At 41.7% G+C, this 27,787-nt stretch overlaps 1 protein-coding gene across 1 annotated transcript in view; it reads right to left on the bottom strand.

Moving 5' to 3' along the window:
- The window catches only part of MAPK9 (mitogen-activated protein kinase 9), a 54,065-nt gene that overhangs the window by 16,260 nt on the left and 10,018 nt on the right, over nt 1–27,787 (bottom strand). The window contains exons 2-5 of the mRNA XM_081091927.1: nt 23,422–23,588; nt 11,311–11,440; nt 8,670–8,728; nt 6,084–6,222 (exon numbers count right to left, since the gene is read on the bottom strand). Of these exons, the coding sequence (XP_080948053.1) occupies nt 6,084–6,222; nt 8,670–8,728; nt 11,311–11,440; nt 23,422–23,543 (450 nt within the window). The 5' untranslated portion in view covers nt 23,544–23,588. The remainder of the gene's footprint in view (nt 1–6,083; nt 6,223–8,669; nt 8,729–11,310; nt 11,441–23,421; nt 23,589–27,787) is intronic.

The raw sequence follows: 27,787 nt of genomic DNA, 5'->3' as shown, positions 1-27,787 counted from the left end.
CTGGTGCCCATCCTCTAGAGCACCTGGCACCCATCGTCCAGACAGCCTGCCATCTGACTGACACCGTCTTGGACCACTCCTCGGGTTAAGAATGCAGGGCTGCCTATTCTCAAGAATGCACTTTTTACTATGGAACTCCTAACTTTTTTTATTCTTCAGAACACTTCTGGGTTTTTGCCTAGCTGTATTTCCAGTGTGCAAACTCTAAGACCCTGAATAAATCTATCATTTATTTCTAGCCAAAGCCTCCAAAATTTTTTTGAGTTTGACAGTATTACTTATCATTTCAAAATGTAACCAACATAAGAAGTATTAATGAGATAGTTTACATTCTTTTTTGGCACTGTCACATCCCATGATAGCCACACTGAGTGCTCAATAGCCTCAGGTGACTGTGGCTACCACCTGGACAGCTCAGGACCAGGTTTCCTTGCCCCGGCATCCTCCCATGGCTCCTTCTTTCTTTGGTAAGAATTCCACGGTCACCGAGCCCCACCCCCCAGCGCACAGCGTGTGCGCCTCGCCTCTCCCCACCTCCCAGTGCGGGCTCTGGGAGGGGAGGCCCTGTGCTCTCTGCTCTGAGAACCAGAAATGTCCGTCAGAAACGTCCGCCGAGCGGACACATGCCCCTCCCCACGACTCTCAATGCTTCCACAGCTTCTGTCATTTCCCTCTTAGCTCTAGGGCCTTTCTTACTGCTGATCTCCCACACTCCAGCCCCTCCTTCAGGCCACAGGAATTTGACTTTTGCCTGGGGACGCCAGCCTGCAGACTCACCCTAAAAATTGTGACTTCTGAACAATCCACAACTGCTCTATTCACAAGAATTCTCCAACATGCAGCTGCAACATCAAACTGCCCAGGCACACCACATGGAAGGACCTGGAGTGGGTAAGTGTGAAGCTCAGGTCCAGTACCTGACTTAGAACTTTCCAACTGATGTGCCGCAAATGGGCACGTGACACTGTGAAGTGTTACTTATCATTTCAAAATGTAACCAACATAAGAATTATGAATGAGGTATTTTACAATCTTTTTTTGGCACTGTCACATCCAATTATAGCCACATAGTCAGAGTGGGGGAGTGGGGCTCGGTGATCATGGAATTCTTTTACCAAAGAAAGAAAGAGCCATGGGAAGATGCCGGGGCAAGGGAATCCTGGTCCTGTGCTCTCCGGGTGGGAGCCACCAGTCACCTGAGCTATAGCATGTGGCTGTAAGTAGAGAACCCTTTAAAACTTACAACAGCTAAAGTTCCGTTTCATTACTGTTAAATACTCTCTAAACTTCCCGATTCAGGAAATCAGAAATTACAAACACATAATTTTTAAAAAATGCAGTGAAAATTCCCAACAAGCCCTATGATGATGGCCCGGCCCCAGCTGTCCCAGAGCCTGCGTGTCCCGACGCGTGTCCTTGCCGCAGCCACTGTTCCGCACAAGGTAAAGCTGGGAAGACTCAGCCAACCCACCCAGCAGCTGTCCCTGTGAGCAGGCTCATACGGTGAAGCAGCTAAAACAACACAAACCAATTGGTTTCTAGTTTCCTCTTTCAAAAATCAAAGAATATGGCAAGAACAGGCATTTCAGAATACAAATCACTAAAATAAAATAATGCTCAACGTCACGAAACAAGTATTTTTGGAGCGTTCAGTGATGAGGCAGCGTTTTTAGCCTCTCCTGTGGCAGTGAGGAGAGAAACGGCAGCAACATCCCCATCGTGGCTGACCTTTCCGGACACAGGGTGGTGGGAAAGGCAGGAGGTGCTTTCTTAGGAGGCTGATTTTTTTAAAAAATTGAATGTCTTTGTTTTACCATCCAGCAGCCCCTGCAATCCAACCTGGCCCTGAACTAAAGCAAGAGCCACATGAATGAATATGACCAGAACAGCTCCGCCGGCCTGCTCTGTGGACCTGAGTGACCTGGAAAACAGGACCACCTCCGGCCACTTCCACCAGTCAGAACTTTGTCATCTGGTACTGGTTTTTTTTCCCTTGGGTGTGTGTGTGTGTGTCTGTGTGTGTGTGTGTGTGTGTGAGAAACAACACACTTTACTGCCAACTGCTGGAGAATGATGATAAAATGAAGATGATGTGGATAGTTGGAAGGGTTTAAAGAGGCCCCAGGCCCTGGAGGGCTCCCCACATCCACAACTACCCCCCTCCCATCAGCTCCACACACCACCAGGGGCAGCTTTCCAAGACAGACTGGACTTCAGTTTCAAAGTAGCAGAATAAAGACAATTCTGCCTCTTTAAATCTTAAAAACCATCCAAAACAAGGAAAACCAGAAACATACGTCAAAATACAAATGACACCTAAACTTGGGGCCTGACCCCCAGAGTGTAGGGGGGTCTAGTGAAGCGTGGCCTCCCTGGCAGCCGCCAGGGGAGTATGAGTGGCCCACACGGGGACAATCTGGACCAACGCCCTGGAAGGACTCGGGAAGAGAGCGACAGGTCCTGGGGAGGCAGGGTGACGCAGGAAGCAAGACACTGGGAAGGGAAAAGGAGACTTCCCAGAGAGAGGCTCTGCTCCTTCCTCACGCCCACCGGCTCATTATCTAGAACAGTGACACGCGAACTCATTTTTTTGGTTGATTTTTCTTTGTTAAATGGCATTTAAATATATAAAATAAATACCAAAAATATGTCTTTGTTTTACTATGGTTGCAAATATCAAAAAAATTCTATATGTCACATGGCACCAGAGTTAAGTTAGGGTTTTTCAAAATGCTGACATGCCGAGCTCAAAAGGTTCGCCATCACTAATCTAGAAAAACAGAAACAAAGTCTCCAGACCGGGCTTCAGACTCAAGACCAACAGAACCGCTGGTGTGAGGCCCAGGGAGGGCATGGGTGAGAGGCCCAGCTTGTGAAAAGCACTGACAAGGTCACAATAACATAAAACACAATATGGACACAGATCCAAACCAAATTACATTGTAAATACTGGGCGGTGGCAGAACAGGATAGGTGAGGGTTGTGGATGGTGAAAGAGCAAAGTCAGTACCTTAAGCCCCAAATCAAAAAAGGTCATTGAGCAGAGATCTAATCATATTTTATCTAATCATATGGAAATTAACACTAAAAGAACTGAGTTTGGCCCTGACTGGTTTGGCTCAGTGGATAGAGCGTCGGCCTGTGGACTTAGGGGTCCCAGGTTCGATTCCAGTCAAGGGCATGTACCTTGGTTGCGGGCATATCCCCAGTGGGGAGTGTGCAGGAGGCAGCTGATCAATGTTTCTCTCTCATCGATGTTTCTAACTCTCTATCCCTCTCCCTTCCTCTCTATAAAGAATCAATACAAAAAAATATATTTAAAGAACTGAGTTTGCTTCTGTGCCGGGAGCCGGTCCATCCTTGCTGTTTCAAGGGACCTGGCATATATGGCATACTGTTCTTAATATGTTTGCTCACCTTCTTGGCACTATGTGTTTTAACCAAGGTCACCTCTCTGAGAAAGGTTGTTTCCCCAGGTAGGGGTTTCCCCCTGAAGTTAGGGAGGGAATAAAGCCCCTTAACTAAGTGCCAGGCAGGTAATTAATCACTTTAACTACGAACAATCATGCTTAAGCTACATAATCTTTACTCCCTGGAATGGAGATAAGAAATGCCCTAACCTTTGGAATAGAGATTGACAGGATTGGAATCAACTGGTATAAATACAGATGTAACAAGACAACAGGACACAGAACCTAGACACAGAACCTAGACACAGAACCTACACAGAACCTAAAGACAGAAGAACTTCGCTGGAGAGAACATGGCAAAAGATCCTGGACAGAAACTGGCCACACAACCTATAGACAGAACCTAGCGAGAGAACCTGGCTGAAGAACCTAGAGACAGAACCTGGCTACAGAACCTGGATAGAACATGGCAAGAGAACCTGACTAGAACCTGGTGACTGAACCTGGCTGGAGAACCTGGACAGAACCTAGAGACAGAACCTAGCAAGAGAACATGGACACAGAACCTGGCTGGAGATCCTAACCAGAACTTTGCCGGAGATCCTGACCAGAACTTGGCTAGAGATCCTGGCTAGAGATTCTGGCTAGGCTGCTGATCAACTGAACGCTGTCTCTGTGTCGTTCCTTCTTCGCCAACTCCGTCCATACCTTTGGGGACCCCAGCACTTCTGGGGAGAGAGAAATAAGACGGAGGAGTTGGAGATTCTGCTTTTTAAATAAATATCTGTAGAACTATTTGATCCCTGATTAAAATAAACAAATCAACCAGCTCATTCAGCAAGGTGCAGGACAATTATGTACGAGAGGATCTTGTTTTGAAAAACATAAGTTAAAAAGGACATAAAAATAAACAGATATGCTGGAATCAGCTTAAGCAGAAAGTCTCTGTCCGTGTAAAGTGTAGAAGAAAACACTCCAGTTGCTCGCCGGCCACCTCCAGGTGGCAGTGGAGGGCTGGGGGACTCCCATTTCTTTTAATTTTTTGAATTATATAAAGTAAAAAGTGGTGGGATTATGGGTGTTTTATTTTTAAATAATTAACATTTTATGCATAGCATAAAACTATCTTAATGAGCAAATTGTACCTGTGTGCATGATGCTGTCCACAGGCAAAAGAATAGAAAGGGTTCACAACTCAAGATTCACACACTAAGTGTTGGCTGCAGCTCTTACCACGTCCCGGGGAGAGTCATGCTTTCCTATGACTCTCCGGGCTTCAGAGGGAAGGAACAAACAAGGTAAACCATTTCCCTTTTAAAGGTCATAAAGCTTAACAGAATCTGGGCACTTACTAAAGCGCGAATGTAATATAGGATGTACTTAAGACACATTAAAGGTGCCTTAGTTTATATAAAAGTCTGTGAAAATTTTAGAAAAAGAAATAGAACGATATGTTGGGAAATCTTCCTTTTTAATTTTTAAAAAATTACGATTTTTAAAGCAAATTTGTCCACAGAATTTGTATTATTTTAACTGAACACTTGGTGGCAGCAAAGGCTGTAACAGCTCACTGGTCTGGAGCCCAGTGCTCATCAGCCAGCATGTCAGGCCAGGGAAGCCTCCCGCCTCCTGGCCTCAGGCTGCAGACCTGAGGTTCATGATAGGGGCAAGGGCTGAGCCCTTTCTGGGTTGGTGGGCTCTGTTGCCACGGAGACTTCCATTCAGCAGCTGTAATGGAATCAACCTTTCCTGGCACCTGATGGATCTGCTACCCCACTGAAAATCTATTTTTCTGTTATCAATAGGCTGCATTGTTCTTGTCTCACTATCTTCTTCTCCCTACAGATTTAGTTCCAAGAAAATAACTTATTGATGTTGAAACATAGTACCTAAAGATAGTCTGTGAACAAAATTAGTACGGTAATAATTCAGAGAATGCTATGAATGATTCCAGTAAAATTACATTATTTCTGCCTCTAATCTCACTCAACATTTTAGTTGTTTCAAAAAATTCTATCACGGTGTTCTGTTTATACAGTAGTCCAAATTAAAAAAAAACAGAAACTCATACAACTAGCTTAGAGAATTACACTGTATCTTCCCAATAGCACAGGAAACTCATTCAAATCCCAGTCCTAATCCAGTCCAGAGGCCTGTCACAGGCCATTCCAAAAGCTCTCACCAGTCGGGCCAGGATGCTGGAATGGCAGAATTTTCCAATAGAAGAAACAAATATTTAGGTTATAATTCATGCAAGATTTCTCAAACAACTAACTATATTATTTTCTACTTGGTCTCTAATTTTTCCCACCCCAAATCTAATCCCTTGATTCATTAAAAATGAGATTTCAAATATGGCAAAAATATCGACAACAGGTGAATATGGACAAATAGTATGAGGGAGCTCTTTGCTCTATTCTTCTGCGGAATCCCGCTGAGCACCTGGCTCTGGCCTGCATCCAGGGTGGCTCACACGGGCCCAGGCCAACCAGGCGTTCCACCGATGTCTTCTGATCTTAACAATGTTTGGAAACTCAACACAACCCTATAGTTTATTTGGATTTTCAACACTGACAAATTTTTAAAAAATTTAAGTACTTTTGTATCTGGAGGATTCTGGCAACAAAATTATTACAATTTTAAAAATAAAATTAATATGGCATCACTACTTACTCGATGAATGATACCAGCTGAATGAAGGTGTTTAATACCACAGAGCATCTGGTAAAGAAGATAGGACATTCTCTCATGGTCCAACTCCATATGAATAACCTGACATAAGTTAGCATCCATTAATTCCATAACTAAATACCTGAGGGGGAAAAAGATTAGCCATGTTCACATGAAAAGCATCCAAAATTCCTTTGTGGCTATTAAACCAGAATTTTTATGAAACAGTAATAACTTTCTATCTAACTCAATGTACTGGTTAAAGTAAAACACTAATTGTTTTCTCTAAACATTTTATAAAGTATCTTGAAGCAAACATATAATGGACCTTTATAAAAGTTTTTTTCCAAAAAAACAACTAACGATGTTAAAAATAAAACAATTTCTATATTATAGTAAATAGAATCTCAAACATCCAAATTCTCCTGTATCTTAAATTTTTTGCTACGGAATCATTCTTACCAGTCTAGAAGCCATGCTGTTATTTCTCTCATCTTAAGAAAACTTGATCCCCAAAGATGTAAAAGGAATATAGTCAATAAATAATATTGTAACAACTACATAGGGTGCCAGGTGGGTACTAGACTTACCAGGGTCATTCCTCATAAGGTATATAAATGTCTAATTCTATGTTATACACCTGAAACTAACATAATATTGTGTGTCATCTGTAACTGGGAATAATTTTTTAATAAAAATAACTTCACCCAACTTCCCCCAGCATCGACTGCCCCGATCTTTCTTCCCTTTGTAAGCAAACTCCCCAAAGGTGTCAATACCCACCATTTCCAATTCTTCTCCCGTTTTTTCTTATCCCACTTTGCTCAGGCTTTGGCCCTCATCTCTCTGCTGACACTGTCCTCCAGGCCCCACTGACTTCCCTGTTGCTAAGTCCCAGCTGCCAGTGCCCGCCTCCTCCCCCCAGCTTCTTACTTTTGGAGTGCTACTGCTCAGTCCTTGGCCTTCCTGTCTCTGCCACAGTCTTGGTGATCTTCTCTGCCCTCTGGTCTCAAGGTTTTTAAATACCATCTACAGACCATCAACTACAAATTCATACCTTCAACTCAGACCTCTATCCAGGCTCATTCACCCAACTTCCCACTTCACAGGTCCACTTGGGTGTCCAACAGACAACTCGAAATCATGTTCCAAAATCAGCTCCTGATCCCACGCTACCTCTGACATGTTCTCCCTGCAGCCTTCCTCATCTCATGTGAGAGCACTTTCACCCTTCAGATGATCAGGCAGAATTCCAGGTGTCACCCTCCACTCCCTTGCTCTCGTACCACACATCTTCTCTAAGAGCAAACACTGTGGTTCTACCTTCAGGACAGTTTCAGCCCCGATCTCACCCCATCCCCTCATCATTCTCCTCTGGTCTAAGTGAAGCACCATGATCTCTCACCTGAACTGGTACAACAACCTCCCCCAACTGGTCTTCTGGGTCCCCACACCTAATGGTGGATTCTCAACCCAGAAACCGGTTATTCTTTTAAAATGAAAGCCAGGTAAGCTCACTCCTCTGTTGAAAGTCTTACTGAACTGCCTTGGAATAAAAGGAAATCCTTACAATAGACTTCCTCTCTCCTCTGCTGTGTGAGCTCCAGCCACACTGGCCTCTGGCCGCTCTTGGACACCGTGCACACTCCCACTTCCACTCCTTTGTGCTGCCTGTTCCTTCCATTCAACTCAGTCTTCCCGCAGATGCCTGCCAGTCTAACCTTCTCACCCCTTCAAGCCTTTCTTCAAACATCACCAATCCCGGGAGGTCTTTCTCCAACCCCAACCACCCCACTGAAAACTGCAACCTGACTCCTATCCCCCAGCACTCCAGATCCCACACCCAGCTCCACTTCTTCCACAGCACTTGCCTCTTCCTAATGAATGACATCATCTCCTTATTTCTTACATTGATTATCTCTCTTCCCAGGCTTTCCTGCAAGCTCTAGGAAGGAGGATGCTCGCCAGCAATTCTTAAGTAATAGAAGGGATGTTTGTTTTGGTCACTAAGGTACACCAAGTCCAAGAGAGTGCTGAGCACAGGGCTAGCCATCACGTATTTGTTGAATGAATGAATACAATACATTTAGGATAAAGTTGGATATTATATCTCAATAAATTGATAAATTAATATTTCATTTCATTGTTAGTAAGAGAATTCTATTTCAGATTTTGGGAACACACAATATCTAATGACTTAACCATTTCAAATAATAATTGTAAACACCTGAACCTTATAATCCTGGCTTTCAGGGGACTGTAGAAAATGTTTTCTATTTCAGTAAAGCAAATTACTGGCATTAATGATCACTGTCTGCTCTGAAGAATTATTTCCAGTCATTTCTTATCTGTTACAGAGATGATAATTATCTAAGTATAAAAATAGTTGAATATTATTATCCATTTTCTTAATATTTCTCTTCCACAGAGAAAAGTGGCTAAGATATCATTAAAAATGTATTGTCATCCTAAGTAAAAAAAAAAAAGAATAGCAGTTACTTTCCTAAGTAAAAAACAAAACAGTTACTTTCTTTTCTAAATAGTCAGTCTTTGATGCATAGTACACTATTGAATAAAAATGATACTTACACATCTTGAAATTCTTCTAGAGTTTTTTGTGGTGTAAACACATTTAACAAACTAATTATCTGAAAAGAGAAAATTATTTGAACCTCAGAATTACAGATGACTCTAAAAATTAAGTTTAACATTAACATATCAAAAATGGGGGGGAAATCACAGCAGAGCTCAGTATTTATTATTGTTATTGTTTTTACCAAAAACATATTACATGGTATTTGAAAAAAGTTAAATGATTAGGATTCTTACCTTGAAAATAAGACGTACTTTTCATAATGTCACTTTTGTGTGTTCCTCGTAATTTATTATTAAAGAATTCTAACATTTAATGTCTAACTCTGAACATAAAAAAGTAGAAATGGGGGAAAAAAAACCCACACTAAATAAAGCAATATGTTAACTCTGAAAACTTAAATTTTATGTACAAATTTCTAAAAAAGTTTTAAAATATGAAGGCTAAGCTTGCATTTTTGGTATGATAAAGATGAAACGCCTCATAGCATTATCTATTTATTTAAAGAGAGTTCTAGAATGGACCCCACTGTAGGCTTTGGTCTTGCAGTCTAAGGCTGCTTGAGCATCAAACACACATCCTCAATCATTTCAAATGACTGAGGGAAAGAGAAATGATTCAGTATATAGACAGAAGTGGGGTGGCTGGCTAGCCAAGGAAAAAATAAAACTGGATCAACACTTCAATCTTTATTTATATCAAGATAAACTTGGAATGGAACAAATATTTAAATCTAAAACATGAAACCATAAAACATTAAAATATGGATAAACATTTATATAATCCTGGTGTAGAAAAGCCTTTCTAAGCATGACAGAAAACCGAGGAGATTTTATTCCATTAAAACCAAACCCAAAATCAACCCAACAAAAATAAAACCAGTGGAAACAACCTAAATAAGGCCAAGGGGAAAAGAAGTGAGGTTGATAGCTCTAACACACAAAAGATCTTTTGTAAATGCATAAGGAAGAGACCAATAGTTCAAGAGAAAAATAGACCAAGGACATAGAATACAAATTCTCAAGAAATAAAAATAAATGGCTAATAGAGATATGGAAAGAAATTCAACCTCACAAATAATATTTCATTTGTCATCTGTCAGACTGATAAAGTAAAACATAGGCTCAACAGCAGGGGTCCTCAAACTACGGCCCGCGGGCCACATGCAAATGCAAATATTGTATTTGTTCCTGTTTTGTTTTTTTACTTCAAAATAAGATATGTGCAGTGTGCATAGGAATTTGTTCATAGTTTTTTTTTAAACTATAGTCCGGCCCTCCAACGGTCTGAGGGACAGTGAACTGGCCCCCTGTTTAAAAAGTTTGAGGACCCCTGCTCAACAGTATGTAGTGCAGGGGAATTTTGAAACAGAGGCATTCTCAGATACTCTTAATGAAAGCATAAAACTGACAGTCTTCCTTGAGGTCAATTTGTCAGAATGTATTAAAGCCAGAAGTGTGCATACTCTTTGACCCAACAATCTTGGCCAAAAAATTCAGCTGGACAGTGTGTACAGATGCATGTAGAAGGATGTTCACTGCAGTACTGTTTATAATAGGGAAAAACTGGAGACCACCTAAGTATTCAATAATAGGTGGCTGGTCAAATAAATTACTGTGCACCTGTACTATGCAGCTATTTTAAAAATGGATTATATCCATGTTCCTAATGTGTATGAGACCTAGCAACAGTCCATGAGGGCAAAAGCAGGATGCATAACAAGCTGATCTTAAGTGTGTGTGTGTATGCTCACAAATGCATGAGGGTGCTCACCAAAATGTTAATGACAGTGATCTGTGGGTGGTGATCAAGGATTTTTGCTTTCTTGTTTACATTGTTTGAATTTTAAAAAATAATAACCATACTTTTTTATAACCTGAAAACAATTTTTTAAAAGAAGTAAGTAAAATAAAGCATGTATCGAAAAAATTAAAAACAAACTCAAAGCACAGACTCAGAAGAAACGCTATCTTAGCTGTGCATGCCAGAAAGACCCAGCATACACGTTAAAGCAAAGGCAGCCATAGAGAGTTAAGTGTCACCTTAATCACCACCTCCTAGTCCTGACAAAAAAGGTCACATGGGGGCAGCTCCCAAGGCTCTTCCAGACTTAACATTTGATGGTTTTCTAATGTGGTAAGGTTATAAAAGAATGCTCAGACACCAGTAATGGAATATAAACATTTTCTAGAGCTACCTTTTCTCCTTAAAATTTACAGTGCTTTGATTTCTGTGGCGATGCCAAGCACAGCTATCATAAATATAACATCATCTAATAACATTTATTTGAAACTGAAATGTCTGTATTATAAGGTAAAAAGTTACTTATAGAATGAAGTTTTTCTTAAAAGTATTTAGCTGTTTCTCAATTTGCTGGGTGTGTACTGATACCACCTTATAGAGCAGGGTTAATTGACATTCCTATCCCTGCTGAATGACGAAGTTCCTATGGACCGTGATGCCTCTTGCTGATTTCAATTTCCCAAATGCTGAGAAGAATTTTATCAATAAAATATAACCATTTAAATAGTTATTTTAATCATTAGGTTACCCTAGGTCTGAACTCAGTGCAACCCACAAGATTATCATGTCACTGACAACGTTCAAATATACTGAGGAAACAGAGACATAACTCACATTTTTATGATTGACACATTTCAGGAGCACGAGTTCACGATAAGCTCTCTTTGCGTGGGTTTGATTTTGAAAAGGCCGGCTTAGTTTCTTGACTGCAACATTTATCCCAAGAACTGTATCAAAAGCAGCGCTAAAATTAGGAAATAGAATAAGTGCTATAATAAGCAACCTATTAGAGTAATTTTGGAAAATATGCAATGCAGAATGTACAAAGTACAATCCTTTTAAATGAGTAACAAACAAGGGAAAACCTTCCTGCTTGTTTCCCCCTGAGGTACTTGTACCCCTGCAGAGCCAGGGGAGCTGGCTGAGGTGCAGGATGGACGGACTCCTCTGCAGAGGTGCGGACACAGCCACTGCAGGTAGGATGGGGTTTAGCAATCCCGGACATGTTGACTTATTATATTAGTTGAGATTATTATATCCAGAACCAAGTAATTTAACATAGAGCATGTAACACAGGTGAAGAAATGAAATCTTCAGTTTAAATATGCCAGTAAGTTGGGGGAAAAGTCACTGGTTATCACAGGATAAAATGTAAGTATATTTTGGAGTAACACAGGGGAGGAAATAGTTGAGCTCATGGAAGAATATAATAAATCTAATTTTTGATTGAGTGTGTTTTTCCCAGACAAAAGAATCTAAAAAGAAAACAGAAGCCAAAATCTCAGCTCATGGTAAATCCCCAAGATACAAAACCCTAATGTAAACAATTGCGATGTATAAAATTCCACTAGAAATGTCACATCATACTAGGGAGTAAGAATAGAATCTTCCAGAGCCTGTGTTTCCAGCATCTCAAGTTTCTAGTTGAAATGTATGGTTCATTTTCTTCCAGAAAATAGACAGAAAAAACTGAGTAGCCTGGCTGCACATTCTGCACTAATTTCAAACAAGTGCGAACAGTGCCATTCATGTTATTATCCTTCGGCCTCCCACCAGGGGCTCGTCGCTGCTAAGGCCGCCTGGAAACCCAGGCACTGCTTAACACACTGTTTCTGCTCCTTTATCCTATTCGGTTTATAACGTGGCTTACACTCATTTACTCCTATGAATAATGTTTTCTGCCAAACAGCCCTAACTTAATTCAACCTGTTTTTAAATTGAAGGCTGTCGATGACAGCATTTGATTAAGAATGATTAGAATCTTCATGTCACTTTGGAATTTAAATCTAGTTCCATTCACATTATGTGTACATGTTTACACATATGTAAATTCACATGTTCATATGTAAATGCACCATTCATGTAAATTATAAAATGTTAAAGAGAAATCTATTTGTGAAATGAATCATTAGTTAATGTGCTACTACATACATGTGTATTTGTACCTATGTATATTTCTGTCTAGGAATGTGAAAAACAAACATCTTTCTTGGCCTCAACAATTTTTGTCCAAATAGACCAATTCTGAGCATCTCAGCAGACACATACTTCCCCCCTCATGGTTCCCACTCTAGGAGTGACTACCTTCCTGGTTTTATTTCTTGCAATTACTTTTCAACTCCAAAGAACATACTTTTATTACTATTTCCTCATTTATCAACTTTAGAAATTATCTATTCACTCCCCATTATAAAAACTGATAATTTTGCCCTGGCCAGCTTGGCTCAGCAGATAGAGTGTCAGCCTGCGGACTGAAGGGTCCCAGGTTCGATTCCTGCCAAGGGCGCCTGCCTGGGTTGCGGGCTCGATCCCCAGTAGGGGGGGGGGGGCGGCGGGGAGTGCAGGGGGCAGCTGATCAATGATTCTCTCTCATCATTGATATTTCTATCTCCCTTCCTCTCTGAAATCAATAAAGAAATATATTTAAAAAAAACAAAAAACTGAGAATTTAGTCACTTATTGGAAACCTCAAATCCTCCCAGTTTCTTGCTCTCAGGTTAACTTTCCCTTGATTACCCATGTAACTTTAAATAACATGTCCACACTTCTGCTCCATCAACTTCCGAAGGCCCCTCTTCACTCCCCGGTAAGTAAAATGAGATTATTATATTCGTGTCCTTTTCCCTCCAGCTCTCTCCTCTCTTCCCTCCAAACGTCTGTCTTACGCGGCAAAGTCGATAACACATCTCTATGATTTCTACAACTAAGTCTTCTGTGTTTCTTACTTGGGATGTGACTAGAAGTTGAAAATCAAGCCAGAGTATGTGCATATAAGTATTACTGACTGCAGAGCTGGGATTACATTTCTTTTCTAAAGAGCACGTGACTTGCTGCTGGTCATAAAGCGTGAGGTTGCTGCCAGCACCCAGGGCAAACGGACCTCTTTTCTTATTATCCATCAACTGCGCAAACATCGTGTCCTTTTAAATGTTTTATACTCAGATCATGAACTTTTCTCCTCTAAGTTCCCAATACAGGTGTGTTTTCCTTATTAAGAAAGAAAAACATACCTTTGATAGCCTATTACCAGTACTTCCTACCTTATTACTCACATTATCTGTTGTTTGGAATCTATTCCATTCTTTCTGAAGACATTTTCTTGGAGTTTCTTTCAAGGTCTGCTGCACAGCTATCCCCCTGGGACTTCTCAATGACCTCCACTGCTTCTTGTGTTACACGCTGTGTTCTCTTTCCTAGAGAACATCCTCAAGAAATTTCCTCAGGAAACGTGTATGGGAGATAATCTTCCTCTGCCCTTATCCTTGATAGCTTGTCTTCTAAAACCAAAATCAATTTTCTCTGGCAACTCCCCTGATTTCCAACGTTAAATGCTGTTGGAGACAAGACTTATGACTGTCTGATACCATTCCTTTCCTTCCTTTTTTGTTCCTCAACTCAATGATTTACCACAAAGAGGATGTTTTGTCAGCATTCCTAAAGCCCCCCACCCCTCCTACTAATCACTGTCCCTCCTGCCCCCCTAACTGCTTTGACTTTTATGATCATCACTTCTTGTTTTTACCAGTTCAACATGCATCTTTGAGCCCCACCCCATGGTTTATTTCTGCCTGGATTTTGAAATCATCTGTGTCTGACTTCTTTCACTCAATGTTGTATTTGTGAGATTCATCCACTGCTGCTTTGCACAGCTATAATTCATTCTGTGTCATTGCTGTATATCCCTTTACATGACTATATGACATACTGCGGCTGTTTTCAGTTTGCAAGGAATTACAAAAAACAGTCATAAACATTCATACACGGCTCTGGGCCCCTATGCATGCATTTCTGATGAGTAGACAGCTAACAGTGGGACTGCATATATTTTATTTTAGTAGATAATACCAAGCTATTTTTCAAAGTGGTTCGTTCTACCAGTTTCTAGGCATTTCATTATTATTTTTCTGTATATTGATCCTGTGTCCTACAATGGAGCTAATCCCAAGAGCTCTTTAGAAGCAGTTTGTTCTGGCTGGTGAGAAGAGGGTCGGAAAGATTTGACTCTTGAGAAGGACTAGATGTGACATTGCTACCTTTAAGATGGTCACGTGAGAAGGAATGTGGGGGTCTCTAGGAGCAGGGTGGCCCCTGGCTGACAGACAGCAAGGGAATGGGGACCTTAGGCCTGCAGCTGCCACAAACTGGGTTCTGCCAATAACCTGAAAGTGCCTGGAAGCAGACCCTTCCCCAGAGCCTGCAGATTACAGCCCAGGCCAGCCGACATGTTGTTCGGCTGTGTGATGCTGAGCAGAGAACCTGGGCAAGCCCATACAGATTTCCGATCTATAGACTTATGAGATTATCAATGGGTGTTGTTTTAAACCACAAGTTTGTGGTAATTTGTTATGTAGCAATAGAAAACTAATACATCTTCTCTTATGTACTTTTCTACCCTTTTCTCTCTCCAGGCTTTACTCTATTTTTTTCTCACCTACTTTCCAGACCACTAATTCTCTCTTCCGTTATGTCTAATATGCTGTTAAGCCTAACCATTAACTTCATAATTCGATTACTATATCTTACAGTTCCTGAATTTCTATTAAGTTTTTTTAAGCTTTCAGTTTCCCACCAAAATTTTTTCATCTTACCTTTTACCATCCTGAACATAACATCATCGCTATTTTAAAGTTTGGATCCAATAACGCCAGGACACACCCCCTCCCCCCGCCCCCCGTGGATCTGGTTCTTTTCTCTGTGCTGTTGTCTAATCTCCTTGTCTGACTAGTTGTCTTTGTGTGCTGAAGCTCGCACTTAGGAAACTGTTTGCTAGATATAATTTGATATGCAGTATGATGCCATCTTCCTCCAGAGAGAATTTACATTTACTTCTGCTGGGTACCTGAGGGCACTTAGCAACTGGAGGTCACCTCAAGTTCAAGGTCACAAGTGAGATGATTTGAAGCTGAGTGGGTACCTGCAAGTGCTCTTTCTCTCTGGTTCATTCTTATTTCTAGGATGCAGCCCTTTACTGGTCCCAACTCAAAGCAAAGGAAGTTCACGGCACCCCTTTAGAGGACCCCACACTCAAATCCTGTCCCCACGCCACACCGACAGTCCAAAGCACTGCTCAATCTCTCAGCTGCCCACGGCCACATTTTCAAATGCCCTCAAGGGAAAGACAGCCCCAAATCCTGGCTCCCCTCTTTAGACCTCTGTCCTTCCACAAATCCTGGCCTCATCATTCTTCACTCACCTACACAATCTCTAGGGCAAATGCTGAACACTGGGGCTGGAGTATGTTGAGAGCCAACTGACACAACTGTTTCAGAGACGCACTTGTAATTAACACCCCTATTTCCAGCACCCGTTTCATCTTCATTCTCTGTATGTGTCACCACTATACCCACAGTCTCTTTGGTGCTCTACTACAGACAGGTTCTCCTCCTTGTTGCAAATGTCCCACCCACTTATTCTCTCTTCCTCTGCTCTGTTTTATCTGCATCAAGTTTCCAATTACTTTTCATATTTCAGAAACTTGTTAAAGGCTTTCATCCACCGATTACTGTCCTCTTGTTCTCTTTGTTTAGGTGTGCAATCCACTATCTTAAATTAGAAGTTCCAAACCACTCATTTTAGGGGTGAAATTATTAAGGCCCCAAAGGACACATTATTGACCAAGGTCATCAAAAACTACCACTATGAGGATCAGACTAGATTTAGAGCTCAAGTCTCTTGAATCACAGCCTTTCTATGCCTTATACCATACATCTTCTTTATCACAGAAATTCTATTATTGTTTTTATTTATATTAATTTATATTGTTTAAATTCTATTATAGACATCGTTTTTATTTATATTAATACAAAGAAAATAAAACAGGGTAATAAAAGGGCAACATTCCTGCTTGTACAGAACTAGAAGAAGCAAAAAAAAAAAAAAAAAAAGAGCTCTATCAACCACTCCATATTAACGTTTTAAATGCTACCAGATCTAAGATCAAACACTTTTTTAAAAAAGTTCAATACATCCAGCCAGTGTGGCTTAGTGGTTGAGTGTGACCCATGAACCAAAAGGTTGCTGGTTCGATCCCCAATCAGGGCACATGCCCGGGTTGACGGCTTGATCCCTGATAGGGGGTGTGTAGGAGGCAACCAATCGATGTTTCTCTCTCCTTGATGTTTCTATCTCTCTATTCTTCTCCCTTCTTCTCTAAAATCAATAAAAATGTATATAAAAAATGTTCAATACTTCACAGGATTATTTCCTAAAATAAATAATCTTTATTATTTTGGTTGAACAACTTGCGATTTTAGAAGGCAAATGAAAAACTGAATATATATGAAAGAAATATACACACATTTTCCCCACTAGAGCTACAAACTCTTGAAATTACTTAATTTTACTGTATAGCTTACTGATATTTATGAGTACTTGAAAATGATAAACATTTTAAAACTTATTTTCTAGTTAATTTTACTAACATTTTAATGAACAACAGAAACAATAAGTCAAAGACAATTACAAAAACAATTCAAAATTAGGACTGAAATACTTTATTCTAATTCCAGCTCTTCCACTCAATCCTGTACTGGTATCTGTACTTTGGCTTACTTGAACACTGTCCCTATGACTTTATAAAGCTTTGGTTTAAATAGATGATTAACAAGTTTTGTAAACAAGTATTATTGTTACTACTAGAGGCCCGGTGCATGAAATTCGTGCACTGGAGGAGGGTGTCCCTCAGCCCAGCCTGCACCCTCTCCAATCTGGGACCCCTTGGAGGATGTCTGACTGCCGGTTGTGGGATCGGGCCTAAACCAGCAGTCGGACATCCCTCTCACAATCTGGGACTGCTGGCTCCCAACCGCTTGCCTGCCTGCCTGCCCGCCTGATTTCCCCTAACCACTTCCGCCTGCCAGCCTGATCACCCCCTAACCACTCCCTGCCAGCCTGATTGATGCCTAACTGCTCCCCTGCTGGCCCGATTGCCCCCAACTGTCCTCCCCTGCTCACCTGGTCACCCCTAACTGCCCTCCCCTGCAGGCCTGGTCCCCCCGCCAACTGCCCTCCCCTGCTGGCCTGGTCCCCCCCAACTGCCCTCCCCTGCAGGCCTGGTCCCCCGCAACTGCCCTCCCCTGCTGGCCTGGTCGCCCCTAAATGCCCTCCCATGCAGGCCTGGTCCCCCCACAACTGCCCTCCCCTGCAGGCCTGGTCCCCCCCAACTGCCCTCCCCTGCTGGCCTGGTGACCCCTAACTGCCCTCCCCTGCCGGCCTGGTCGTCCCCAACTGCCCTCCCTTGTCAGCCATCTTTGACCACATGGGGCAGTCATCTTGTGCAAAGGTGTGACCGTCAATTTGCATATTACCTATTTATTATATAGGATATTCCTCAAAAATGTAAAAATACACATGCCCCCTGTATTACTTTCCTATTGCTGCTGTAATAGATTACCACAAATGTATTAGTTTAAAACACACATTATCTTACAGCCCTGGAGTGTGAGTGTAAGTGTGTGTGTGTTGGGGGGTGGGGGGAGGTGCACACGCATGCACACACCTCAATCAAGCATTTGGTTCAATCCAAGAGGAAACTCTATTCCAAGTGTGAGCTGAGATCACCTGGGAGGCATTTTATAGATGACATAAGTCTTGAAAGACCAGGGAAAATATCTCAATAGACCCAGGGGGTTCAGAGGAGAATCCACCAAGGAGACACAGTAGGACACAGGAAAAACCTGCCATATCTGCAGGGAAGGAATCACTAAAGAGAAAAGGTTATCTGAAAGTTAAGGCCTTTATGTCACTGATGGGGAAGACAGGGGTTTGGCTGTCACCAGTGGAGTTTCTTACTCTATCCAAACAGCAGGATGAGGTAATATAGACCTTCTTGCACCATGTACAAAATACTTTCCTTACTGGAAACTTAGCACATAATGCTGATATCCAAGATGCTGTGCAAAATAGAGCCAGGAAAAAATCCTCAGAAGACATGTGTGGGGAAGTATCATGGGAAGGGTTTCTCTCCTGTCAACCCAAGGACTACCAGTCCCAGCACTACCACTGCTGCAGCTCAGCAGCCCAGAAGGTAGACAAGGAGCAGTCACCCAGCTCCCCACAGCCAGCACAGGCTCTGGGGAAAAGGAGCAATAAAGTAATCAATCATGGAGACCAGGTCTCCAACCATCTACGACCAACTTCTGTGGTGGCATTTCATCAAAAGACCAAAAGATGAAACATCCCAGGAGTCTAAGAATAGTTTTCATAATTGTACAAACATCTCTAAAAGGAAATATCAATAATCTGAATCAAGTGAACTAACTAGCCTCTTTTCCACGTATCCAGTAAAAATAAACCAAGCAAAAACATTTTAATTTGGTAATGAGTAACTGGCTTGGGTTACAAAGTTAACTACTGACATCAATGACTTAGCTGTGCGTGGGTTCATGAAGGACTGTCTTAATCAATTCAAAGTAATAACTTCTTTCTTGAGCAGAAAAGAGCAAAACATACTTTTTGACCTTTCCTTAGAATCAAAACTCAGGCTATGGACATGCAGATTTCCAAAAGATGATATTTAGAATGGTATAAAAATTTTAATCTCTACATTTCTTTCTTTCTACCTTTCTGAATGTGAGATGAAAGTTGCTCCTACAAATACTAAAAAATTGTCATAAAATCATTTAAATAAAAATATTGAGTTAAGTGAAATTAATATTAAGATTCTGTCAATGTCTATATAACAAGCTACAATAAGAAAATTACAACGTATTTTATGCATAATATAACAAAAATATTATATGCAATACAATAGTATTAGGAGTTAAGTATCCATTAAAATGACAAATATCCTTAGTTTAAGGCACCTTCCAGGTTACTTTTATTAAAAATAATTTTTAAGGAGCTAAGATTCACAGACATAAAATTAAGCATTTTAAAGTACATTCACAATGTTGTCCAATCACCATGTCTATGTAATTTCAAAAGATGTTCATCGCCTCAAAAGAAAACCCCATGCCCATGAAGCAGTTGCTACCCATTCCTCCTTCCCCCTTGCCTGTTAACTACCAAACTGTGTCTGTCTCTATGGATTTACCTCCTTTGGATATTTCACATAAATAGACTCAAATGCTACCTTTTGTGTCTGCTTCTTTCACTTAGCATGTTTTTTCAGGATCACCCATTTGTAGCATGCACCAATGCTTCATTCCTCTTTATAAATAACATTCCATGTATGTATATTACATAATTTCTGTATCCATTCATTCATTGGAGAACATCTGAGCTTGTTCCACCTTTTGGCTATTGCAAATAGCGCTGCTATAAGCTGCTATAAACATTTGTGTACAAGTCTTCGTTTGAACATGTTTTTAGCTCTTTTGGGTATTTATCTAGGACCGTGGTCGGCAAACCGCGGCTCGCGAGCCACATGCGGCTCTTTGGCCCCTTCAGTGTGGCCACGAAGTTTCAATTGCACTGTATGTGCGCGCCTGCACGTGGTATTTTGTGGAAGAGCCACACTCAAGGGGCCGCAGTTTGCCGACTACTGATCTAGGAGTATCTGATGGGTCATATGGTAATCCTATGTTTAATCCACTGAAGAACCTCAAAATGTTTCCATAAGGGGCTGCACCATTTTACGTTCTCACCAGCAATGTACAGGGTGCCAATTTCTTCACGTCCTTGTCAACATTTATTACTTTTGGTTTTGATTATGGTCATCCCAGTGGGTGTGAGGTGGTATCTCATGTGGTTTTGATTTACATTTCCCAAATGACTAAAGTTGAGCATCATTTCATGTGCTTATTGATCATTTGTGTATCTTTTTTGGAGAAAGGTCTATTCAAATTCTTTGCCTATTTTTTTGAAATTGTATTTTTTGTTGTTGTTGAGTAGTAAAAGTTCTGTATGTATTCTGGATACTAGACTCTTATCAGCTATATTACTTGCAAATAGTCTCCCATTTCATAGGTTGTTTTTTTCTTTCACTCTTCTGATAGTATCCTTTGATGCACGATTTGATGAAGGCCAATTTTTTTCACTTTATTGCCCATACTTTTGGTGTCATTTCTAAGGATTCAAAGTCATGAAGTTTTCCCCATATGCTTTCTTCTAAGAACTTTATGGTTTTAGCTCTTATATTTAGGTCACTAACCCATTTTTTAAAAATATGTATTTTTTTATTTATTTCAGAGAGGAAGGGAGAGGGAGAGAAAGAAACATCAATGATTACTCGGCCAGCATGGCTCAGTGATCTCTCTCTCTCTCCCTCCCTCCCTCCTCCCCTCCCTCCCTCCCCCCCTTCTTCTCTAAAATAAATTTTAAAAATATATAAATTTTTAAAAAACACATCAATGATGAGAGAGAATCATTGATCGGCTGCCTTCTGCAGGCCCCACACGAGGATTAGGGTATTGAGCCTGCAACCCAGGCATGTGCCCTGACTGGAATCCTCCTGGCTCATAAGTTGACACTCACCTACTGAGCCATGCCAGCCGGGCATCACTGTCCCATTCAGAGTTACCCTAACACAATGTGAGGTAAGAGACCAGCTTCATTCTTTTGCATGTGGATATTCAGTTGTGCCAACACTATTTCTTGAAGAGACTGTTCTTTCTCCAATGAATAATCTCAGGACCCTTTTTAAAAATTGGGTCATAGAAGTATGGGTTTATTTAAAATGTTTTTATAAATTCATTAACTTCCCATCCTATAATTCTATCACTGCTTTTACCAGAGAAGGTTTAGTTTATAATGGCATATTAGAAACTCTTGTTTCAAAACTAGAATTTTTAAATAAGAAATACATATCCATAATGAACATATATAATTTCATTATTAAACATTCTTTTAAAAATAAAAATGAGAAGTAGCATATGCAAACTGAAAATCAAAACCAATCTCTGCAAAATAGTATTTTGTAAAGTAGCATGTGATTTTGTTATTGAAGTCATGTGTAATGAAATCATTAATTTTAACTGCTTACCCTTTATACAGCCTTCTGTTTTACAATTCATTACGAAGTTCTAGTCAGCCTCTTAATATAGGTATCACATTAAATGTCCTTGATATCAGTCTTGCGGAATTACCTATGTCAAATCACGGTCCAATTCCAAATAAGACATGGATTTTATAACAAAAGAATGCTTTATTGCCTGGCCGGGGTGGCTCAGTGGTTGAGCTTCGACCCATAAACCAAGAAGCCATCAGTTCAATTCCTGGTCAGGGCACATGCCCAGTCGTGGGCTTGCTCCCCAATAGGAGGCGTGCAGGAGGCAGCCGATCGATGTTTCTATCTCTATCCCTCTTCCTCCCCCTCTCTCTAAAAATCAATAAACACATATTCAAAAGAAAATAAGGTTTTATCGTCTAGAACTTTGTATTAACATCAAAGTGTCCAATAGGAGCCATCCATTGACTTTATACCTTATCTTGACACACTGGATTTAAGTACCAGCATAGCGTGTTATCACCATTATTTTAGATACAAGTTGGGCATTCCTTCCAAACCGCCTCTTCTCCCACATCAGTCTGACCAGGAAGCTCTGAACTGCCTGCCATCTCCTCTTAGCTTGCAGGGCCTCCAGCCACCTTGTCCAAAGAAAAGAACTGACTTCCTTGATCATGTCTGTACAATAGAGAATTAGTTTCAAACACTGGTGAAGATTCTCTAAACCAGTGGTTCTCAACCTTCCTAATGCCGCGACCCTTTAATACGGTTCCTCATGTTGTGGTGACCCCCAACCATAAAATTATTTTCGTTGCTACTTCATAAGTGTAATGTTGCTACTGTTATGAATTGTCATGTAAATATCTGATATGCAGGATGTATTTAGGCGACCCCTGTGAAAGGGTCATTCGACCCCCAAACGGGTCGTGACCCACAGGTTGAGAACCACTGCTCTAAACCCTAAACCTCTAAGGAAAACAAACTCCCCTACCACAATATCCAAGAGTTCTCTTTCTCTTGAACCCCCGACACCAGCTATAAACACTGGGAGCTTAGCTTCATCACAGTTTCTTTCAGATGCAAAGACAATTTTGTTTTTACTGACCAAAAAAAGAAAAAAAAAAGTTTAGCCCAGGAAACTAAGGGATAAGAAGTTTGGGAAGTGCTGATAACGGTAATCTAGAAAACATGTGAAAAACTTTACCTTGAGCTGGCCAGTGATGTCGCGGCAGCTGACTGTCTTACCATGCAACAGACTAAGGTTCAGGGTCAGACCAACGGTTCTGACGTCCTGGGCTGGACACACAGTTGAAGTGAGACACCAAGGAAGAGATGGCCAGCCCAACCCCTCACACAGCATCCCTTCCTGGTTAATCCATGAGATGATAATGACACTGACTGGCCTCATCCTGCCAATGAAGGGCAAAGCACTGCAATGATGGCGCCTAGAAATGAATAGGAGTGAATGGGAATAAAAGGGGGAGGGGGAAAGGTGGCCAGGATGAAGATATGAATAAAACTCCAAATTTCTGTTACAACTCACTGTCATACCTATTACTCTAATATCATAATGACAGGGGAATGGAAAAAAAAAAGAAAGAAAGAGAAAAACCTGCTACCTATTTAACTTATGCAGCATTCTAAGAATTTGGGTTTTTTATCCTACAATCTGACTACATATAAATAGAGCAAGAGGGGAATTCAGTTTAGCTCAAAAACCTATAGCAAAGAAAATAGTATTTTCATCATCAGCATTTCTAAAATCTGATGATTTAGTTTTATTTCATTTTTATTACAAAAACAAATCAATCCATTCTATTGAAATAGACTGTACTTACCAAACAATTCCTTGGGCTCCCGAGCCAATCGGTTTCAACTGCTGGTAACGCTTTAGGACGGTGAAAGTTGAGTCTGCCACTTGCACACTGTAAAACTGACTATCACATTTACTGTCACTCATGGTGTAGTGTCATGTAATATTCCAAAGGCTGTAGTCGTCAGATTCCTTCAAAGAAACACAGTGAATATGCATTGTTACTGAAATTACATACATAGTGTTTCAAGTTAATTGGTATACAAGACAATGTGGCTGTACGTTCATAAACTCAGTTTGAACAAGTTCTAAACTTAAGCAACACGTGAAATATGAAATGATATGACACTATTATGAAAGGAAGACAATTTGAGGCCTGCATGACCACATTTTACACGGCTGGAGTAGAAAATAACCTCCTTTGGAGAAAAGAAATTGTGCATTTTTTTCTAGCCATGAACAGATTATGTCACTACATGATTCTCATTAGTTTGCTTCCTGTGGGACCAGCTTACAGAAAGCTGTCTCCCCCAGAGAACGCTGTATTTCAGATAATCACGTCCACAATTCCTGCAGAGAAACAAATGGACCAGTCTTCCTTTAAGTCCACAAATGCAGGTTAAAGTGATGAACCAGAAAGCAAGTCCTATGTCAAAGTGAGGGAAAAGCGGGGAGTTAAAGAACGGGCTGGCAGAGGCCTGGTGACGCGGGTGTGGTCCTGCCTGGTGAGCGTGGTCCTGGAGCCAGCCGTGTCCCTGCACCCATCACTAACGGGTAATCAATGACGTGGAAGCCATGATGCTCATTCATGAGGTCTGAGTATGAGCCGGCAGCCGTGGAGCAGCCTCCCCAGGCTTTGGGCCGAGGCTGAGGCGCCCATCTGCAGGAGCCCACATAACTATACGGAAAACAAGCGCACAGAAAACCGCCAGGCAGCCACACTTAGTTACGCGGTTCCCTGGCTCTTGTTTGACGATGTTTACTGAACGTCAGCAAGATATTTAAGTTTGTCTTTAAAAAAAAAAATAAGTCAACTTTTAATCATAGAGGTATAAACATTTTATACTGTTTAATAACACATAATTTAAATTTAGTCTGCACCACCAGCAAATTCCTGCCTGTTTGTTCTATCATCTAATATTTAATGTCTATCCACTGTGTTTTTTGGAGTGATGATTTGTATTTCAACACAATGATGTCTAGGATTTCCATTAAACATGGAAATGTATTGATTACTAACAAACCTTAACAAAAAATTTAAATCAACTGAATAGTTTCTCCAACTGACCATTGCTTCATGTTTTGTACTGTTTCCAGGGCAGGGGCTGAGGCACACTGTCAGTACCACCAGCCATTGCGACTGAGAGCCATGTACCCCTCCAAGGTGTGCCTCGGGAGGCCAGCACTGCAAGGCATGAACTATCACACTGCTCATGGCGCCACACAGACGGTCAGCCCCGTGTTACACGGTGCTAAAGTGTACACGCTGCTGAGGAGGGTGCCCAATGCCGAGGCGAGGACAGGTCTGCCGTGCTCATCCTGGCACCCCACACTCATAGGACAGGAGGAGAGGGAGCGTCTGGCCCCTGGGACAACGGAGTCATTCAATAGACTTTGTTGATCTAACCCTTAATACAGCATCTAATGATTTCCTCACAATGCTTCTCCATTCTACTAACCTCTGAAAGAATATCCTTTTCTAAAGATTGATTTGTAGACAATTGTACTCAACATTTTTGGGGTGCCTTTGTCCAAGAAAGTGACAACAAATCATGTAGGCGATATAGCAGCAACTAGGAACCAGTCTTGAAGCAGCATGTGGTTCACAATTTGGGGAAGTGTGAGGAATGTACCCATTATCTCTACTGTAATACAAGTTACAATGAGGTAAGGGCCATAAGCAAAATGTAAACGAAGTCAAAAGAGATCCTACCCAGGAGCAGGAGTGCAGAAGACAAGGAAAGCTTCCTGGAGGAGGTGGCATCTGGACTGTTTTGCCAGAGACAGACAGTAGAGGCACAGAGCTCAAGCTGACTGCTCAAACATGGTGAACTGCTCAGCTGGGCGAGTGGGGTACAAATACAAGGATGAGAGTCACACTTGGCAAAGAGATGGGTAGCCACTGCAACCTGCTGTTTCTTTGCCATATGTAATACATTACAATGTAATACATTAGCTATGCTGGTCATTCATAAAGCATGTCCTGAGCACCACTGCGGGCAAGGTCCTGTGCCAGAGCAGCTGGTGTGAGAGCATATATGGTGGGCACACTCAGGAAGAGACCTGAGGCCAGGAAAGCCCTAAACCCAGAGAAGGTTTAGGGTGCAGAGAGCCGGAGGTGCCTCTGAGCATGACAAATCATTTGAGATTTAGTTTTGCTGGATAGTGGGGGAAAGACGCTGGAGAGAGAAAATGAGGCCAGATCACCACAGGCCCATTAGCCCCTGGGAGCCACCTGGGTCTGAGCTTGAGGGCTGTGGAGCCATAAAGCGCGTAAGGCATGTCTCTGGCCTGCTTTTCAGAGAGCTCATTTGGGAAGCTGAGAAAGGGTGGATTTAAGTGGGCAGGACTGGAGACGAGGAGACCCGGCAGCAATGACTGAATCATGGCAGGTGGGAAAGAGGCACGGTTTGGAGGAAGAATGTACACACTCACAGCGTCAGAGGAGACAGGAGAAATGAGGTGAAGCGTCTGGAGACCCAGGCCGCGTCAGCGAGTTTAGCTTTGAGTCTGAAGTGCCTAAGGGACAAGCAGCATCATAGGCACGGGCTCCTAATGTACCCAGGACCCTCCTTCCTTCCTTGTTTTAGTAACAGAAGCCTTCCTGTTCTGGCTGCCCAACTATAGATGACATCTGCCCACTCCCCTAGTAGCCAGGTGTGGCCAGATGACCAAGAACTTCTGGCTAATGAGATGTGAACGGAAGTAATACATGCTACCTCCAGATTTTTTTTTTTTTTTTCCAGAAAGCTGCTTGCTGTCTAATCTACCTTTCTTCCTTGTTGCTGGCTGGGGTATTAGCTGACATAGACCCAGAGATGGAAGTCACATGCTAAAGCCCCCCACCAGCCAGCATCCTGAATGATCTGGTGGCATAGAGACACCCCCCAGTCTTGTCCCCCTGCTCACAATGAGACTGGCACAAATTAATCTCAACCTTGTTGAGCAAGTTGGGGACTCTCTCTCTGCTCCAGCAGCTGTAACCTATAGTTCAGCGGTTCTCAACCTGTGGGTCGCAAGCATCAGAAAACACATATAGCATATCAGATATTTACATTACGATTCATAACAGTAGCAGAATAACGGTTATGAAGTAGCAACGAAAATAAATTTATGGTTGGGGGTCACCACAACATGAGGAACTGTATTAAAGGGTCGCGGCGCCCTAACTGGTTTGGCTCAGTGGATAGAGAATTGGCCTGTGGACTCAAGAGTCCCGGGTTCAATTCCGGTCAAGGGCATGTACCTTAGTTGCGGGCACATCCCGAGTGGGGAGTGTGCAGGAGGCAGCTGATCGATGTCTCTCTCATCGATGTTTCTAACTCTCTATCCCTCTCCCTTCCTCTCTGTAAAAAATCAATAAAATATATTTTTTAAAGGGAATTAGTGGAAATATTTTTAAAAAATAATAATAATAAATAAAAATAAAGGATCGTGGCATTAGGAAGGTTGAGAACCACTGCAAATGGTTTGACTGGTACAATATTAGGTTAGCTTATGTGAATTTGAGGAATACATTATATCATTAGGTTTAGTTATTAATATAATCTCATCTCAAGATTTATAATAAGTCATCCTGATTAGGCAGGAAAACAGCACCTAACAGAAAACCTGTCAAAGCTACCTTCTCTGTCAAGCTTGGGCCTCGAGAACAGGAGAAATAAACCCCAGGCAACCTGAGAAAACATATAATTTAGTTATTAATGAAATCAACTCTACTGTGATTATATATCAACAAAATGGATCTCAGCTGGGTGTCAGGAAAGTTTACAAATTGGGGAGTACAGGCTTCCTCATGAAACCACATCACAGCACACTGACGCTGCGGTCGCTGCCTTCGTGTCCCTCCTGGTGGGTGCTGGCTCCTCACCTTGCTCCCACAGGGAGACCTGGTGCCCACCAGGCTAGGAGCTCCTGCAAAGCAGGGAGGCCTGTCTTCCCTCTCCTACAGCTCTGCCTGATAAACTTAAGGAAATGTCTAAAGCCCATCAGTGATCCACTGAAAAAGCTCCTGGGGACACACTGCTCTGGGACTCCTCAGACCTGTGTGGTGAGTGGACGCCTAAAGGGAAGGAGTCAGCATGGGCTTTGCTAACCAAAGAGGTTAAATACCTGTAGTATCTATACCAGTGATGGCGAACCTTTTGAGCTCGGCGTGTCAGCATTTTGAA

The sequence above is a fragment of the Myotis nattereri genome, assembly GCF_964212035.1.
Source record: "Myotis nattereri genome assembly, chromosome: 5".
NCBI classification, from domain to species: Eukaryota; Metazoa; Chordata; class Mammalia; order Chiroptera; family Vespertilionidae; genus Myotis; species Myotis nattereri.
The sequence above is the reverse complement of the archived record's forward strand: the minus strand, read 5'-3'. Positions and strand labels throughout refer to the sequence as shown.